Genomic DNA, 17,104 nt, shown 5'->3' with positions numbered 1-17,104 from the left:
GACATTGGGTGAGGCCACGTTTTGAGTACTATGTATGGTTCTGGTCGCCCTGCTATCGGAAGGATATTATTAAATTGGAGAGGGTTCAGAAAAGATTTACCAGTATGTTGCTGGAACTGGAGGGTTTGAGATATAAGGGAAGGTTGTGACTATTTTCACTGGAGTGTAGAGGTTGAGGGGTGACCTTAGAGGTTTATAAAATCATGAGGGACACGGATAAGATGAATAGCAAAGGTCTTTTGCCTAGGATGGGGGAGTTCAACACTAGGGGGCATATTTGTAAGGTGAGAAGAGAAAGATCTAAAAAGGACCTGAGAGAGGTAGCATTTTCACATAGCGGGTGGTTCATATGTGGAATGAACTGCCAGATGAAGTGGTAGATGCAGGTACAGTTACAACATTTAAAAGTCATTTGGCTAGGTACATGAATAGGAAAGGTTTAGAAGGATATGGGACAAACGCAGGCAAATGGGACTAGTTTAGATTGGGAAAATTGGTCGACATGAACAAGTTGGGCCGAAGGGTCTGTTTCTGTGCTGTATGACTCTAACGCTATTATTCGCAGCATAATCTTATTGACACACAAGTAGTTTAGTGTTGTAGCTTCTCTGGCTTGACACATCTCGTGTTTTTGCTGCCACGCTGTCCTGCATTTCTTCTAGAACCAGAGTTGCTGCCCTGACTTCATGGTAGCATGGGGGCTATGCTGGGCAATGTGATTACAAATAGTGGTTCAGTATAGTTCTGCTACTGCTGATGACATACAGCACCTCATAGTTTCCAAGTTTGGAGTTGCTAGATATGTTCAAAGTCTATCCCCTTTAGCATGGTGGTAATGCAACACAATGTATTTAGGGTATCCTCAATGTTAAGACAGGACTTGGTCTCCACAAGATTGTGTGCTGGTCCTTCCTGATGATATCGTAATGTAACGGTGCATCTGTGATGAGTAGATTGCTGAGAATGAGGTCCATGCTCCTTGTTACTCTCATTACCTACTGCAGACCCAGTCCAGCAGATGAAAAGTTCTTGCCCAGCTAGGTCAGGAGTGCCTTTGCCGAGCCACGCTTTGTGATGGACATTGAGATCCTAATCCAGATTCTGCTAAATAGTGTTCAACATGGAGGAGTGGTGATTCATCAGCCAGGGGGCTGTACGTGGTGATTAGCAGGAGATCTCATTGTTCATGTTTTACTTGTCTGAGGGGTGACCTTTATAGAGGGTTTATTAAACCATGAAAGGTATGAAGACGGTGAATAGCCAAGGTATTTTTCCCAGGGTAGGAGAGTCCAAAACTGGAGGGCATAAGTTTAGGTTGAGAAGGGAAAGATTTAAAGGGACCTGAGGGACAACTTTTTCACACAGAGCGGGTATATAGCGAGTTGCCAGAGGAGGTGGTGGATGCTTGCTATAATTAAAACATTTATAAGGAATTTGGATAGGTACATAAATAAGAAGGGTTTAGAGGGATATGGGCCAAATGCTGGCAATGGAACTATATAAGTTTAGAGTATCTAGTCAGAGCAGATGAGTTGGACCGAAGGGTCTATTTCTGTGCTGTACAACTCTATGGCTCGATGACTGTAGGATGCCACGAAATTTCAATGTTGAGGACTTCCACAGCAACTCCACACCCCTCCCCCACCACTACCATTTGTTCTGCTGCCTCTGGTGGATCTCTCCTGCTGGTGGGACAGGACATAATCAAGGATAGAGATGGCAGTGTCTGGGACGCAGTAAGGCATGATTCCATGTTTGTCACATTGCTTGACTTGTCTATGGATTAGCTCTCCTAATTTTAGCACAACATCCAGATGGTTTTCAGGACTTTACAGATACAATGTGGCTGGGATTTCGGGCATCTACATTGATGCCACATGATCTGTCCTGTTTCGTTCCTTGGTTTAAATTTTGTAGTGGCTTTAGCACAACTGACAAGGCCATTTCAGAGAACATTTAAGAGTTGTCAGCATTGCCTGGCGTTTGCAGTCCTATGTAGACCAGAACAGGTGTGGATACTAGGCAAGGATGGCAGATTTCCTTCACTAAAAGAGTTAGTGACCAGATGGGTTTTTATGACAATTGACATCAATGCTGTTTTTAATATTGGAAATTCCAGTGACAGTCTTGCTTCATTATGCACCTCTTACATTGTTATACTTTGAAACATCCTCGATCCTAATCACTGCACTTTAACATCTGGTTCCAGGATTCGTTTAAGGCCCAGCCACAATGCCCACAGTGTGATAAATGGGAGAATGTTAATTTAAACATATAAGATTCTGAAGGGTCTTGACAGGGTAGATGCTGAGAGGATATTTCCCCTCGTCTAGAACAAGCAGGCTCGGTTTAAAAACAGAGGGACTTCCTTTAAGATAAGAGATTAGGAGATTTTTTTTCTCTCAGAGGGTCTTTAGTCTTTCGATTCTCTTAACATATTTAATCAAATTTTTGATTTACAAGGGAGTTGAGAGTTATGGGGTAGGTAGGAAAGCCGAGTTAAGGTCACAATCAGATCAGCCATGATTTCATTCAGTGATGGAGCAGCCTTGAGGGGTCAGATGGCCTATCTCTGCTCCTAATTCTTCTTATACTATGGAATATCACACTAAATTATGGAGTAGTCTTTCATTTGGACTTGGGGTGAATCGTTGAGGCACAAAGACAAATATTGCTCATACTTTCCAGATTGTCCCCATCCTCTCATCCCATCTAAACCTTTGGCTAGCAATGATTTACAGATAAGACACAGTAAGGATGCAAATGACTTACTAAATGGAAAAAAAATCAAAATAACAATGAGACATTTGATTAACACAACAGAAAAATAGAAAGAGATCATTGTACAGCTTTTGAACTCATCCAGTTATATGAGATATATCCGATATAACTGAAGTACAGGCAATCCTGGACTGCAAATGCGTTTTGTTCTTGAGTCCATTCGCAAGTTGATTTGTATGCAAGTCACAACACAATGGAGGACAACGTGAAGCAGCTATGCGTAAGTTCAGGAAATGTACGTATGTCGGGTCTTCAAAAATTGCACCTCTGAATAGGATAGCATTCATGAGTGTTTATAAGTCAGGGACCCGCTGTAAAGGTAACATCGCCATTGTCCCAGAGGGCAATAGAGCTGCTCCCTCGTTAGAGAGAGATGACTGGTGGTGGTTTTAACCTGAGGGTCACCACGCCCTCAGGTGAGGGGAGAGATCGAGAAGGAGAGTCCTTCATGGTAACGTCAGCCGGTGTTGTAATTGAACCCACCCTGTTCACATCACATTGCTTTGCAAACCAGCTGTTCAGCCAATTTAACTAACTGACCTGCTTATATATGACTAACAGAGTATCTGTTTGTAATGTGCTGTTTTTCTTCTGGATGAACAGAAACATCAGCATATGCCTTCATACCTGGATCAGAACTTTAGCATTCCCTTTCTAACAAAATTATGGGTGCAATGCCATACAGTGATTCAAGAGAATGGGCTAGTAGCGCATTTTTCAGTACATGGACAAGTAACAAATGCAGCCTTTTCAACATTACCCATATACTAAGAGCAAATAAAAATTGGTTCTGCCAATCTGAGTGCTTTGTTTTTCTTTTCCCAATTTTATGTTGTCAGATTACACTTGTCAATAGAGAATGGCAACACGACGAGCATTAAAGGCTGTTCTAATAGATCTCAGTGGAACATTGCATATTGAAGATACAGCCATATCTGGTGCACAGGAAGCACTGCAGAAGTAAGTCCATCCTCACTTATTTCCATTACCTAAGATTGCATACCTTCCCTTCCAGATCCACATTCTGGTATTTTTTTAAGAGTTTTTATTTTGGTGTTGGGTCCTTTAAGAACTATGGCTGTGTGTGGACCTGTATTCAGCACTCAGCATGCTCAGGGCCAGCTGGTTTGAGAGTTACCCAATTTGGTAAGGTAGGGCTTCGGTTCGGATGAAGGGAAGGATCATAGTGCTAAAATAGGCATTGGCCCCAATGCACTTCTTTATACAATCGTGAGATGTAGGTGTCACTGTCTAGACATTATTTATTGCCATTCCAAATTGCCCTTGAGAAGATGTAGGTGAGCTGCCTTCTTCACCTGCTGCTGTCCATGTAGTGTCAGTGCTGTTAGAGAGGGGAGTTCCAGTGATGCCGAAGTCAGGATGCTGTGTGGTTTAAAGGGGAACTTGAAGGTGGAGGTGCACCCATGCATCTGCTGCCCTTATGGTATGTGGTAGAGGCGGTAGGTTTCGATTAAGGGTCTGTGAAAAGTTGTACTGCTTTGTTCTGTGTGGTGATGAGCCTCTGAAGTGTAGCTGGAACACTGATCATCCAGACTAGGGGAAAAATATTCCTTCGTTCTCCTGACTTGTGGCTTGGAGACAACCAACAAACTTTGTGAGTTAGGAGATGAGTTATTTGCCACAGTATTCCCAGTCTGTGACCTGATCTTGTAGCCACAATTTTGATTTCACTGGTCCAGTTCATTTTCCAGTGAAATTGCCTAGCACTTACGTAGCGCAAATGTAATTTGCCATCTTTTATCCTAAGCCTGGGTGTTGTCCAATTCTTGCTACATATGAGTAGGGACTGCTTCAATATCTGAGGGGTCATGAATGGTGCTGAACAACTGCCTGATTAAAATGTTACAGCTTTGTGTGTGTGCACACAATGAAACTCATTAACTACAACCTCACCAGCCCGTGAAAGTAATGTTTAGGGTGATGGTTTTTCATGTGTAAAAGGGGTTGTTGGTTATTTTTTGAAAATAAGTATTAACTTGTGCCTGTTATCATGAACAAATTTAAATTAAATGGTGTTAATGTTTTTCTTGTTGTGCATTTAAGATTAATGGAGAGTTGGTAATTATTGAGGGCATTTATGAATGATTTTAATTCTGCTTCTGTGCTGGTCCAAGTACTTCATGTATCAACAGAACTACAGAAGATATATGATAGCATCAGCTAATAAATGAGTTAGTGAGAATGAAAAAGTAGTCCCCAAAACTCAAAAAATAATTTTCAACAAAATCTCAAAGGGAATTCTTGAAAAAGACAAATTATTTTAAATCCAGTTTGGGATTTGAGAATAAAATGGATCATCCACACGGCACTTCTAGCTGAGGATGGTTGCAAATATACCTGCTTTATCTTTTGCAGTTCTGTGCTCTGCTAACCAAGTTGGCCAAGTTGTGATGGTGTCACCAAGCTACTCTTGGTGATAAACTTTGAAGTCCCCCACCCTGAGTTCATCCTATGCCCTTGTCTGTTTGGGGCCTGGACTCTGACATATGTGCTGAAACCTGCATTAATAATAGCATATTTGCGGAACAGAATCTGTATGCACCTTCCTGTTTGCTGCTAAGCACCCCTATTCAATTTATAAAGCTTGCATAGTGTCAACAATTTTTATAGTTGTAGTTAACAATTTCTTTGTTTAGACAAAGTGTTCACTGAAATCTTAAGATTACGTTGATTTCTGAAAAAATTGTCAGAACTAACTGTTGGGTGTTTTTTATTTTTGGGTTTAACTTTGATTTTAGTTTCTAATTACAGTTCAAAGGTAACTTCCATGTGTGTGCAGCTATGTTTTATTTTAAGAGAGAAGCTGTTTTATACAATGTCAAAAATTATACAACCCTGGTTATAGTCCAACAGGTTTGTTTGAAGACACCTGTTGGACTATAATGTGGTGTTGTGTGATTTTTGACCTTGCCCACCCCAGTCCAACACCGACACCTCCACATCATGGTTTTATACAATGAGCTGAGAAAGAAGTTAGCATTGACTTCTGTATTAATAACTTGCATAGGTTGCGCAGTGCCCCTGTAGCTGTGAAGTTTGTGACTAACACCACCAAGGAGTGTAAACGAACACTGTGTGAACGACTGCAGAAGCTCAACTTTGACATCCATGAGGACGAGATCTTCACATCCCTGACAGCAGCCAGAAATCTTGTTGAGCAAGAGCAAGTCAGGCCGTTACTTTTGGTGGATGATAGTGCACTTGAAGACTTTGAAGGTATGCTGACTCTGAAGGGCTTTGAATGGGATGTGCAAAGGGATAAGACATGTCAAAGAATCACAAAAATATTACACTGCAGAAGGAGGCCATTCAGCCCATCATGTATGTACTGGCTGTCCGAGTGAGCCTCATGACTTGGTGCCATTCTGCTGCCTTTGCATCATATCTTTGCATATTGTTTCTATTTTAAATAATTATTCCATGCCCTTTTAAATGCATCAATTAAACCTGCCTCCACAAACGCAGGCAAATGGGACCAGTGTAAATTGTGAAAACTGGGCAGCAGGGGCAAGTTGGGATGAAGGGCCTGTCTCCATGTTGTAGACCTCTATGACTACTTGTTGTGTGAAAATGTTTCTTTCCACGTTCCATTTACTTCTTTTGCAAAGCGCTTTAAATTTGTGCACTCACTTTTTTGATCCTTTTAGAAATTGGAACAGTTTTTCCCCTCTTTGCATCCTGCTCATGATTTTGAAAACTTCTATCAAATTTCGTCTTAGCCACCTTCTCTCCAAAAAGAACAAACCCGCCCTATCCAGTCTATCCTCCTGTATCTAAAGTTTCTCATTGCTGCAAACCCTCCTGCATGCTTTCCAATGCATTCACATCTGTCCTACAACGTAGCACCTAGAACTATACACAGTACTGTAGGTGAGGTTTAACAAGCATCTTAGACAAGTTTAGCATCACCACCTTGCACTTTTACTGTTACACCTAATAATAAAGCCCAGGATAGTGTATGTTTTATTACTTGCTCCCTCTCTCTGCCTGTCCTAACCCTTCAATCAGCTATACACAAATACACAGGTCTCACTGCTCTTGTACCCTTTGGAATGGTTATATTGTCTGTCAATGTTCTTCCTACCAAAATGCATCACCTCATGCTTAGCTGTATTGAACTTAATCTGCCACCAATCTGCCAACTTCCTTAACTTGTCTATGTCCTTTTGAGACTTGCACTGTCCTCCTCTCTGTTTTCAATACTTCCAGGTTTTGTAACATCCATAAACTTTGAAACTGTCCCCTGCACACCATGATTTAGGTTATTAAAAAATGTCAGGAAAAGCAAGTATTGCATTACTGACCCATGAGGCACTCTACTACAAACCTTTGTCGTAGGATCCCTACAGTGTGGAAACAGGGCCTTCGGCCCTACAAGTCCACACCGACTCTCAGAGCATCCCACCCAGACCCATCCTCCTATAACCCACTTAACCTACACATCCTTGAACACTATGGGCAATTTAGCATGTCCAATCCACCTAGCCTGCACATCTTTGGACTGCGGGAGGAAACCTACACAGACGTGGGAGAACGTGCAAACTCCACACAGACAGTAGCCCAAGGCTGGAATTGAACCTGGGTCCCTGGCGCTGTGAGGCAGCAGTGCTAACCGCTGAGCCACCGTCCAGCCTGAAATATATCCATTGACCTGAATTCCCTTTCTTATTAGAAGCAAATTTGTAACAATGTTGCTACTGTCCCTATTGTTCCAACTTATTGTGTAAAACTGTATCAAATGCTTTCTGAAAGTCCATACATACCATATCAATAATATTACCCTCAATGACCTTTCTGTCACCTCTTCAAAATCTCCAGCAAGTCAAGTAAACACAATTTCACCTTTAGAAATTTGTGCTGACTCTTCCTGATCAACTCACCTTTTTCCATTTGATTACTAATTATATCCCAAATGATTGTTTCTAGAAGCTTTCCAACAACTGAAGTTAACCTGACTGTCTGAGGTTATCCTTGCAACTATTTTCTAAACAAGGCTGTCATGTTTGCAGTTCTCAAGGCTTCTGGCACCTTCCTTGCATCTAGGAAAGACAGAAAGATTAAGCCCCATGCCTCAGCAATTTCCAAACTCTCTTCCCTCGACATCCTTGGATGTATCTCATCTAGTCCCATTGCCTTGTCAACGTTAAGTACCAAAAGTCTATCCAACACTTCACCCTTATCAATTTTCGTCCGTTTAATTCTGGAACTGGAACTCAAGTTAAACTCAGCTATTATGAAGTTGGTATGAATGCTAGCCCTGACTCCGAATCAAATGTTTGTGGGTTTCAATTTTACTCAAAAACAAAAATTGAGCTTATAAAGCCAGGCTTCTCTCTTTCAGATTAGACTAAATTGAGATCCTTTTTGCTCACTGAGTTGGGTAGAAAAAAGCCTGTGGCACAATTTGAAGAACAGCAGGGAGCTACTCCAGTGCCCCTGAAAGGCATTTCTATTAGAAAATAAACCACTAGAAACAGATGAATTGGTCATTTATCCTGTTGATTGTGAAACTCTGCACAAATTGACAGCCACATTTGTCTGCCATAACAATATCAGCTGTGTGTTTAAAAATTCTTTGGTTGTGAGGCACTTTGGAACATTGTAAGGAAATGAGGTGGTTTGCATCCGACCCAAGAGTGAGCAAGATATGAAGCTGACAGAACGACTAAAGCTTATATAACTGCATGTGAATAGGTGAAGCAACCAGAAATTTGGAGGAAATTGAATCTTTTTAAATAAAATTAAATAACATTTGAGAACTTATTTTTAATTAACAAAAAGTAATCAAAAATTGTCTTTTCCTAGTGCACTTTCTATAGGGTTCAAAAAGTTAATCAGAGTGTTTATTTTTCAGGAATAGACACAAGTGGTCCTAATGCTGTGGTTGTTGGATTAGCTCCTCAGCACTTTAATTACAACACATTGAACAAGGCATTCAGGTAAGAGTAAAAGTAAAGTAATGGAGGCGGCCTGTATCTCTGAGCCAAGAGGCTTGGGTCCCAAGTCCCAACTGCTCTGGAAAAGTGTAATAACATCACTGAAAAGTTTGTTAGAAAATATGTGAAAGTGAAATAATATTGTTATGTTGGATGGAAGTAGCCTGGTGACACTCACTGTCTCAGCTTGCAAGTGAGGAATCTGTGAGGGTCCTGAGGGACTCTTGGAGCCTATGGAACCATAGCCCAGAAAGTCAGTGCCTCCAAAGGGAAAGGGTGGAACTTTTTGGAATTGACCTGGAGTTACCTTGGTTTTCAGTTATAAGCATATCTTCATGGCAAGCAATCTTTGAATAATAATAATTTTTTAATTTAAGAAAAACTCATAATGGCAGGAGAAAAATTGCCTAGTCTATTTTTAAAAACATTGGATGGATGTCAGGGTAAACAACTGCTCAGCATCTACCGCTCAAGACCTCTAAGAACAAGTGATCATAGTTTACTTGCTGTTCTTCTATACTTCCTACTAAAGTGAGTAACTGTAATTCATCTTCCAATCCAATCACTTAACTAGTGTACATCCTTTTGCAGCCTCTTTGCTTTTTCCTCATTGCTAACTGCCTTTCCTAGATTTGTATCATCAGAAATATGAAAACCGATATGTTTGCGTTCAGTCCTTTCTCCAAGTCATTGTTATTAGATTATGAATGGCTGCGGCTTGAGCACTGATCCTTGAGCCACTCTGTTAGTTGCACCTTGCCATCTAAAAATGACAGAATTGTTCCTAATCTTTGTTTTCTGACTGTTATCCAATCCACATTTGATGCTAATATACAACCACTAATCCTAATATATAATCTGCCATTTTCTCTCTTGCTTTGCCTTGTCTCCACAAAGCATGTCTCCTTATTTGGCAGGGTTTTCATCTTTCCCATTTGATGTGTGAATATCATTGTTGATTCTTTTATTCTTAATGACTTTTTGTTTTCCAAGCAATTTTGCTTTTTTGTTCTTTATCTATTATCTTTAGACAACCTGGTCTGGCTACCTTAGCAACCAACGATCCCTATAGCTAAAAATTGCAAAATGCATCTCCTCTTCCTCTCTGGAGGTTAATATCATAGTCAGTGTTTCCTCCCACAGTCCAAAGATGTGCGGGTTAGGTGGATTGGCTATGCTAAATTGCCCATAGCATCCAGGGATGTGCAGGTTAGGTGGATTAGCCATGGGAAATGCAGGGTTAGGGCGATAGGGGAGGATCGGGAGTAGGTCTGGGTGGGATGCTGTTTTGGTTCAGTGTGGATTTGATGAGTCGAATGGCCTGCTCCCACATTGTAGGGATTACGTCAAGAGTTCTAAAATGGAAAAAGTGCCGAAGGTTTGGACAACCTCAGAGCTCCAATAATTGATAGATATCAACTCCAAAGGATGAAGGTGTCTAATCTTCTGAGAACTATTCAACAATTTTACACCTTTTGTGTTAAACTGTTTGGGATCCAGTTTGAAGATCAAGGTTCTGTGTAGGTGGAATTTAGCCTTGGTACAGTCTTGACTACATGACTCCTTCGACTACGTGGAAGAGCTAATCAGACAGAACTTATCAGATATAATATCTTGCCTAACAAATCCAAATAGACAAGGCTGTTGACAGCATTTTTTGTCTGCTTGTAAAGAAGTGATATTTAAACATCAAAGATAGACATGAGATAATTGGGTTTATGCTCTTTAACCAACCACGCCAAAAAAATCTTCCAAATAAAAAAGGAAAATGCCGAAATTATGAAATCAGGATGAAAAATAGTAACCAAAAGATCTGCCTTTCAAAGAAAGGGTCACCGGACCCAAAATATTAACTCTGATTTCTCTCCACAATTTAAGTTTCATCCTTCGTGCTTTGCATCCACCCAGGAGCAAAGGTATCTTGTGATGATCAGTGTTCCACAGACACCTGTTCTCACTGCATCCTGAGATCTACATTCAGTGTTACCCTTCGCCAAATGCACATTCTCGAGCTCGCCCTCCAACAGCATTGCATCATGCTGGCTCAGAACTGCACCACTTCCTAGTTCCACTTCATCCTCTGTCTCCTTCAGTGTGCTAGTAAGAAACTTTTCTTTTCTTTTCCTTCCAGACATGAAGGCGCACAAGTTACAATAACTCAGACACCCACACCCCTCCAGAACCTTCCCTCCCCTCCCCTCTGACTTCATCCCCTCCCCCCAACCCCACTTCCTGTTGTGTATTTACTGTCCCTCCTGACGTTCTGCTGTCCAATGCTGAATGTTCTGCACTCAAGTCTCAGTTTTATCCCTCTGCATCCCCACCTTAATGAATTTCGGGCACAACATAACGTTGAACTCTTCTTTGTTTGCCTCAGTGCCCATTTCTTTGGACAGGAGTTCTCTCCCTGTCCCATAGATCCTTTCGCCCACCTCCAACACTCTCCCAGTTCTGAGTAAGGGTCATTGGACCCAAAACATCAACTCTGATTTCTGTCCCATGAAAAATAGTAAACTGTTTTGCACTTACAATCTGCATTTGAAAGAAGCCGGTGATGAAACACCTTGGATGTGAACTTATTTCAGTACTGGGACAGTCAATCTGGAAAAGGATAAAAAATTGGAATAGAAAGGAAGACTTGCATCTATATACCACTTTTCTGGACTATGGAAGTCCCAAAGTGTATTACAGCAATGGAGTACTTAAATCACAAGTACAGTCACTGTCAATATGCAGAAAACACAGCAGCCAATTGTTTCCACAAACAGCAATGTGATAGTGATAATTATTTTCGGGTGAAAGATGAATATTGGTACTTTCATAACAGATCTAACAGAAAGACGACTGTTTTATGTGCTTATGTGAACAAAGTAACATACCAGTGTTGCTGCTGACCAGTAACTTAGTGTTTTTAAAGGCTAGGCTGAATGCAGTTTGTTTAATGGAGTTGGCTTTATAGGAAGAAGGAGATTAAAGAAGGTTTTGAGTTTTTGGAAAAATACATTTTAAGAGTAATTTTAATTCTGTCTTAAATTGGTAACCTAACAATTGGACCTAAGTTCTGGAATTACTACTGTAAACCACTCCACTTCTCTAATTTTCTCACCTTTCTGTGAATCACTTTGGAATGTTTTAATATACTGTATTAAGAGTGCTATCATAAATGTGTTTAAATGAATTGGTTGCTTCCTTATACTTGTGTTGTTGAAAAGGGAAGGGGAAAGTATTGATTCTTGGTTGTAGAGAGCAATAATTATTTTGCAGATACACCTTAATGTATTATGCAGAGTATCTTAATGAGGAGAGGGCCAGACTTGGTCGTCTTCCACTCAGCATTTTTAATAGCATGTTGAAATATTCTGTGGGTTCACACAAGGGAAAACAACCTTGGCAAAGTACTAAAGCCATAGAATTATATTTACAGAAAAGGACAAGGGGAAAAGAGAAACATTTTGTGGCTTTTTTTTTGTCTATACATAATTACTCATCATATAAACTTCATCTCTGTCTGTCTTCTCCCATCCGGTCTTTCACCTAGGTTAATTTTAGATGGTGCCCCACTAATTGCTATACATAAGGCAAGGTACTACAAAAAACTGGATGGCTTATCACTTGGACCAGGACCTTTTATTACTGGGCTGGAATATGCAACAGATGTCAAGGCCACAGTAGTAGGAAAGCCAGAGAAACCATTCTTCGTTGAGGCTCTCCGAAGCATTGGATGCCAACCAGAAGAGGCGGTTATGATTGGTGATGTATGTACTGAACTTGTCAACTAAACTTGCCTGTCTTTCACCCCTTCCTTTCCTATTCTTTTATTTAATGTTTGGCTTTATCTCGCCTCCTATTTGGACTCCTTTAGTCTTAAAAGGGAACAGTAGGGACCAATGGCATATCTAATGTACTGTTAATATTGCCCTCTTATTGGTTTGTTTCCACTGGAGGTTAGAATCCTTTGGTACTTTCAGTTTCAGAATAAATTTATACCATAGCCTGTTAAGAGTTGGTCAGTTGGTCACTCCTATAACACAGTAGAACTTCTGCTTGTTTCACATCTTTTGGCAATTCTTTGTGTTCTTGCAGTATTCTTAATGGGAAAGAAATGGAACACCTTTAACATTGAATATGGACAGCCATGCCCTGGTCAGATAAAGGGTAATATTTCCTGGAAGTCTGTTTTGACCCTAGATTCAGAAAGAATATTACTCATTATTACACCTGCATCAGTTCTCCAAAATTGAGTGGTACTTGGGGTGGAGGTTTCTAAGGGAAGTGTCACAGTACTTGGTCTGATTCATTGGGTTTTTTTTTCATTTCGATTACTTGTGACTATAGCTGTTACAGTTTGTTTTATGGATACCTTTTTACAGTGATGTTGGGATTGCTGTGGTCTGTCTTTTTAGAATGAATTGGTGAATTTTTAAGGATTTTACACTCACTGCTTTCCTCAGGTTCAGCCACTATTCTGTTAAATTGGGAATGCTTCTTTTCTTGTCTATAATAAATGCAGTGAGCCCTGTGGTCCAACAGAGAATCCCTGACACAGGTTTTAGTTTATCACGTATAAGAGATGTTCCGTCGCCTGCTGCAGAGCTCTGTCTGTTGCTAAGGCTTTATATAAATTACTGTGTGGAATTTGCTTTTTGATAAAAGTCAAACAAATGGTAGAAAAAATAGTTTACAATAACTATCTCTCATAGGTAACAGGAAAGACACTTCCACGCTAGTACTCAATACTGTGATAACCCTTAAAACACACTTCTTATTGGTTTTGCATCAAGTTTTAAATAGAGGAGCTGTGAAATATTTAAATTGGAGAAAGACTGCATGCGAAAGCTACAGAACAAAGAATTATAGAATCCCTACAGCATGGAAACAGCCCATTTGGCCTGCTGAGTCTGCACCGACCCTTTAAAGAGCATACCACCCAGACCCACCCCCTACCCTATCATCCTGGATTCCCCATGGCTAATCTTCCTAGCCTGCACATCCCTGGACACTATGGGCAATTTAGTATGGCTAATCCACCTAACCTGCAAATCTTTGGATTGTGGGAGGAAACTGGAGCAGCTGGAGGAAACCCATACAGACACTGGGAGAATGTGGAGTCAAACCCAGGTCTCTGCTGCTGTGAAGCAGGGGTGCTCGCCACCAATCCACCGCACGCCCACCCCACCCCCTCCCCACCATTCCCAGAAGAGGGATTTAGGAGTCCTTGTCCATGAATGTCAAAAAAGCCAGCATCCAAGTTTAAAAGGGTATAGGGAAAGCAAATGGAATGCTGGATATTTATTTCAAAGGGAATGAAATATAAATGTAAGGAAGTTTTACTAAAATTATACAATACGCTAGTCAGACCACTGCTGGAACGGTGTGAACATTTTTGAGCCCCTTGTCTAAGAAAAGATGTACCGACATTGGAGGCAGTCCAGAGACGGTTCACAAGGCTGGTAACAGGAATGGAGGGACTACCTAATGAGGAGATGTTGAGTAATTTGGCCATTAAACAAAAAAAAACAAAGAACTGCAGATGTTGCAAATCAGAAACAAAAACAGAAATTGCTGGAAAAGCTCAGCAGGTCTGGCAGCATCTGTGGAAAGAAATCAGAGTTTCAGGTCCACTGACCCTTCTTCAGAAGAGAATTTCTGTTTTTGAGTAGTTTGGGCTTGTACTTGTTGAAATGTAGAAGAATAAGAGGTGACCTTATTGAAGCATATAAGATTCTCTGGGGACTTGACAGGATAGATTTGGAATTGTTGATTTCCCCCAGTGGGAGAATCTAGGACCAGCAGGCATAATCTCAGAATAAGGTGCCACACATTTGAAACAGATGAGGAGTAATTTCTTCTGTGTAATTCTTTACTGCAGAAGGCTATCAAGGCTGGGTCATAAAATCTATCTCAGCCTTGAATATATTTATTCATTAGTAAGAGAATCAAGGGTTATGGCTGGAAGGCAGGAAAGTGGAGTTGAGGATTATCAGATCAGCTGCGATCTCATTGGGTTACAGTTGATTCGATGAACTGAATAGCTTACTTCTGCTCCTATGTCTTATAGTCTTGTGATTGTTTTTGCTTTCGTGGAATTTCTAGCTTCACCCTAACCATTAGTTTCAGATTGTCTGCTCACTAGTGCAAAATCATCTTCAAATACACCATTCAAGATATTTTGAAGATTCACTGAAATAAATAGATTGGAGCGGCACGGAGGCTCAGTGGTTAGCACTGCTGCCTCACAGAGCCAGGGACCCAGGTTTGATTCCACTCTCAGGCAACTAGTTGTATGGAGTTTGCATATTCTCCCCATGTCTGCGTGGGTTTCCTCCCACAGTCCAAAGATGTGCAGTCTAGGTGGATTAGCCGGGAAATGCAGGTTACAGGGATAGGATCGTGGTTAGGTCTGGGTGAAATGCTTTTTGGCGGGTTGGTGTGGACAGCAGTATTGGGTAGTCAGCAATTTAAAAGATTTAAAATGTCTGCCCATATGAATCTCAATTTATGTCGATCTTGACAAGGAAACAAGATCTCAGATTTTGAAATACGAGGCATACAAGATGTAAGCCAAAGAGTTGAATAAACTATTGATTGGGTCAATGGTGGAGGAGTGTGTCCAATTTTGTCGATGAATAGGAGGTTAAAACAACTGATAAGTTGCAGAAAATATCAATTGGGATTGTATTTCTAAGAGGCTGAAGGTATGTTATGTGCTTATTGGAGTAAAGGTTAAGACAGCCTATATAGCCATCCGAAATTCTGAAAGTTTTGATCAAGTAATTTGAAATTAAAGTCCATTGAGGTGGTAACCTGAAAATATAAATTTAAAATCACAGACTGAAGGGAATGTATTTTTTCTTTTTAAAATATAGTTTGAGTCCTGGAATTCATGAAAAACTTAAGGCAGTGATGTAAATTTTCCTTTCTCAGTATTTCTCCTCCTTTTGCTCTCCCTCCATTCTCTTTCCCTTCTTTTTCAGCCTCCTCACACACCTCTACTTTTCTTCCTTCTGTTTTCCCTCCCTCTTCCACTCTGTTGTCCCCCCCACTCCACTTTCACTTGCCGTCCCTCTCCACTTCAACTTGCATTGCCTGACCTTCCACTTTCCTATTATATTGCTCTTCCTCAAGCCTCTCCTCATTCCAGTACCCCCTACTCCCTATCAGTTCTCTTGTCTTCCACCATCCTCCACCTCCACCTTTTACTGTGTTTGACGTGAAATATTCAAAATTGGTTTTAAGCACCAATGTGAAATATATATATGATGATTATTTATATCTGTTTTAAACAAAACACTATCATTAACTACTAACTACATTTGTCTGTACTTTGGGTACCTTTCTAAACATCTTTTTGTATTCCATTTTGGCATGTACTTCATATTATAAACAAGCTTACTATTCAGCAACTTAAATAAAATGCCATGAACATATGTTTTATATCAATGTACCGTAGTTTGCTCACAAAAATCATCTTGAATTCTTGCCTTTGACACAACACTAACTCTTGCTCTTAATGAATATTCACTTAGACATGGAGATTAATTTTCTCTCTTACGGCCTTGGGAAGATTACCTGTTACTGACGTTGAGCTGACTGGTCTATGCATAATTTGTTTATCATTTCTTAAACATTGGTAGCACTCCCATCCTATGGCACAATTTCCATATTTAGTAATGGTTGAAAGATTATAGTTAAAGTTTCTGCTATTCATTTCATACTTCATTCAACATTCTAGAATGTAAATGATCAGGGCCTGGTGCATCTTTCATTTTGACTTCCATGATTTCTGCACTTGGCAGCTACTTCATCCATTTTTTCATTACCATAATGCAATATGCTTCCGTGGAAATAGGCCAAGTTTTCATTTAGCATCCTTTGTCCTTCAGAAGATTTTGTTTTCCATCTCTAATTAATCCTACCCTTCTTTTAAACATCCTCTTATTTATCTACTGTTGAGGAAATCTTTTACAGTTCCTGGGAGATATACAGCACCCAACACCCAACAACCAACCCAACCTTCCAGTTGCCATCCATTTTAATTCCCCCTCCCGCTACATCCATGTCCATCCATGGCCTCCCCCACTGTCAGAGTGAGGCCAAATGTAAACTGGAGGAATAACACCTGAAATTTCACCTTGGAAGCTTACAGCCCAATGACCTTAACATTGACCACCAGCTTCAAAATCCCTCCACCCCCAGTCTTATCCCATGTCCACCCCTCCCCCTCCTGACCTGACCTGTCCATCTTCCTACTCCCCTATCCACAGACCAATCACAATAACCCCCTATCTACATCCACCTATCACCATCTCTCCTACCCATTTCCCCCCCCCCCCCCCCCCCCCCCCCCCCCCCCCCCCCCCCCCCCC

At 40.7% G+C, this 17,104-nt stretch overlaps 1 protein-coding gene across 2 annotated transcripts in view; it reads left to right on the top strand.

Moving 5' to 3' along the window:
- Positions 1-17,104, top strand: part of hdhd2 (haloacid dehalogenase-like hydrolase domain containing 2) — a 40,098-nt gene that overhangs the window by 18,263 nt on the left and 4,731 nt on the right. For both annotated transcript variants that reach the window (XM_020528821.2, XM_020528819.2), the window contains 4 exons: positions 3,621-3,741; positions 5,810-6,018; positions 8,657-8,741; positions 12,277-12,493. In XM_020528821.2, coding sequence (XP_020384410.1) covers positions 3,641-3,741; positions 5,810-6,018; positions 8,657-8,741; positions 12,277-12,493 — 612 coding nt within the window. In that variant the 5' untranslated portion in view covers positions 3,621-3,640. The remainder of the gene's footprint in view (positions 1-3,620; positions 3,742-5,809; positions 6,019-8,656; positions 8,742-12,276; positions 12,494-17,104) is intronic.

This window comes from Rhincodon typus, chromosome 1 (genome assembly GCF_021869965.1).
Source record: "Rhincodon typus isolate 14 chromosome 1, sRhiTyp1.1, whole genome shotgun sequence".
In the NCBI taxonomy this organism is placed as follows: Eukaryota; Metazoa; Chordata; class Chondrichthyes; order Orectolobiformes; family Rhincodontidae; genus Rhincodon; species Rhincodon typus.
This window is presented reverse-complemented; position numbering and strand designations above follow the sequence as displayed.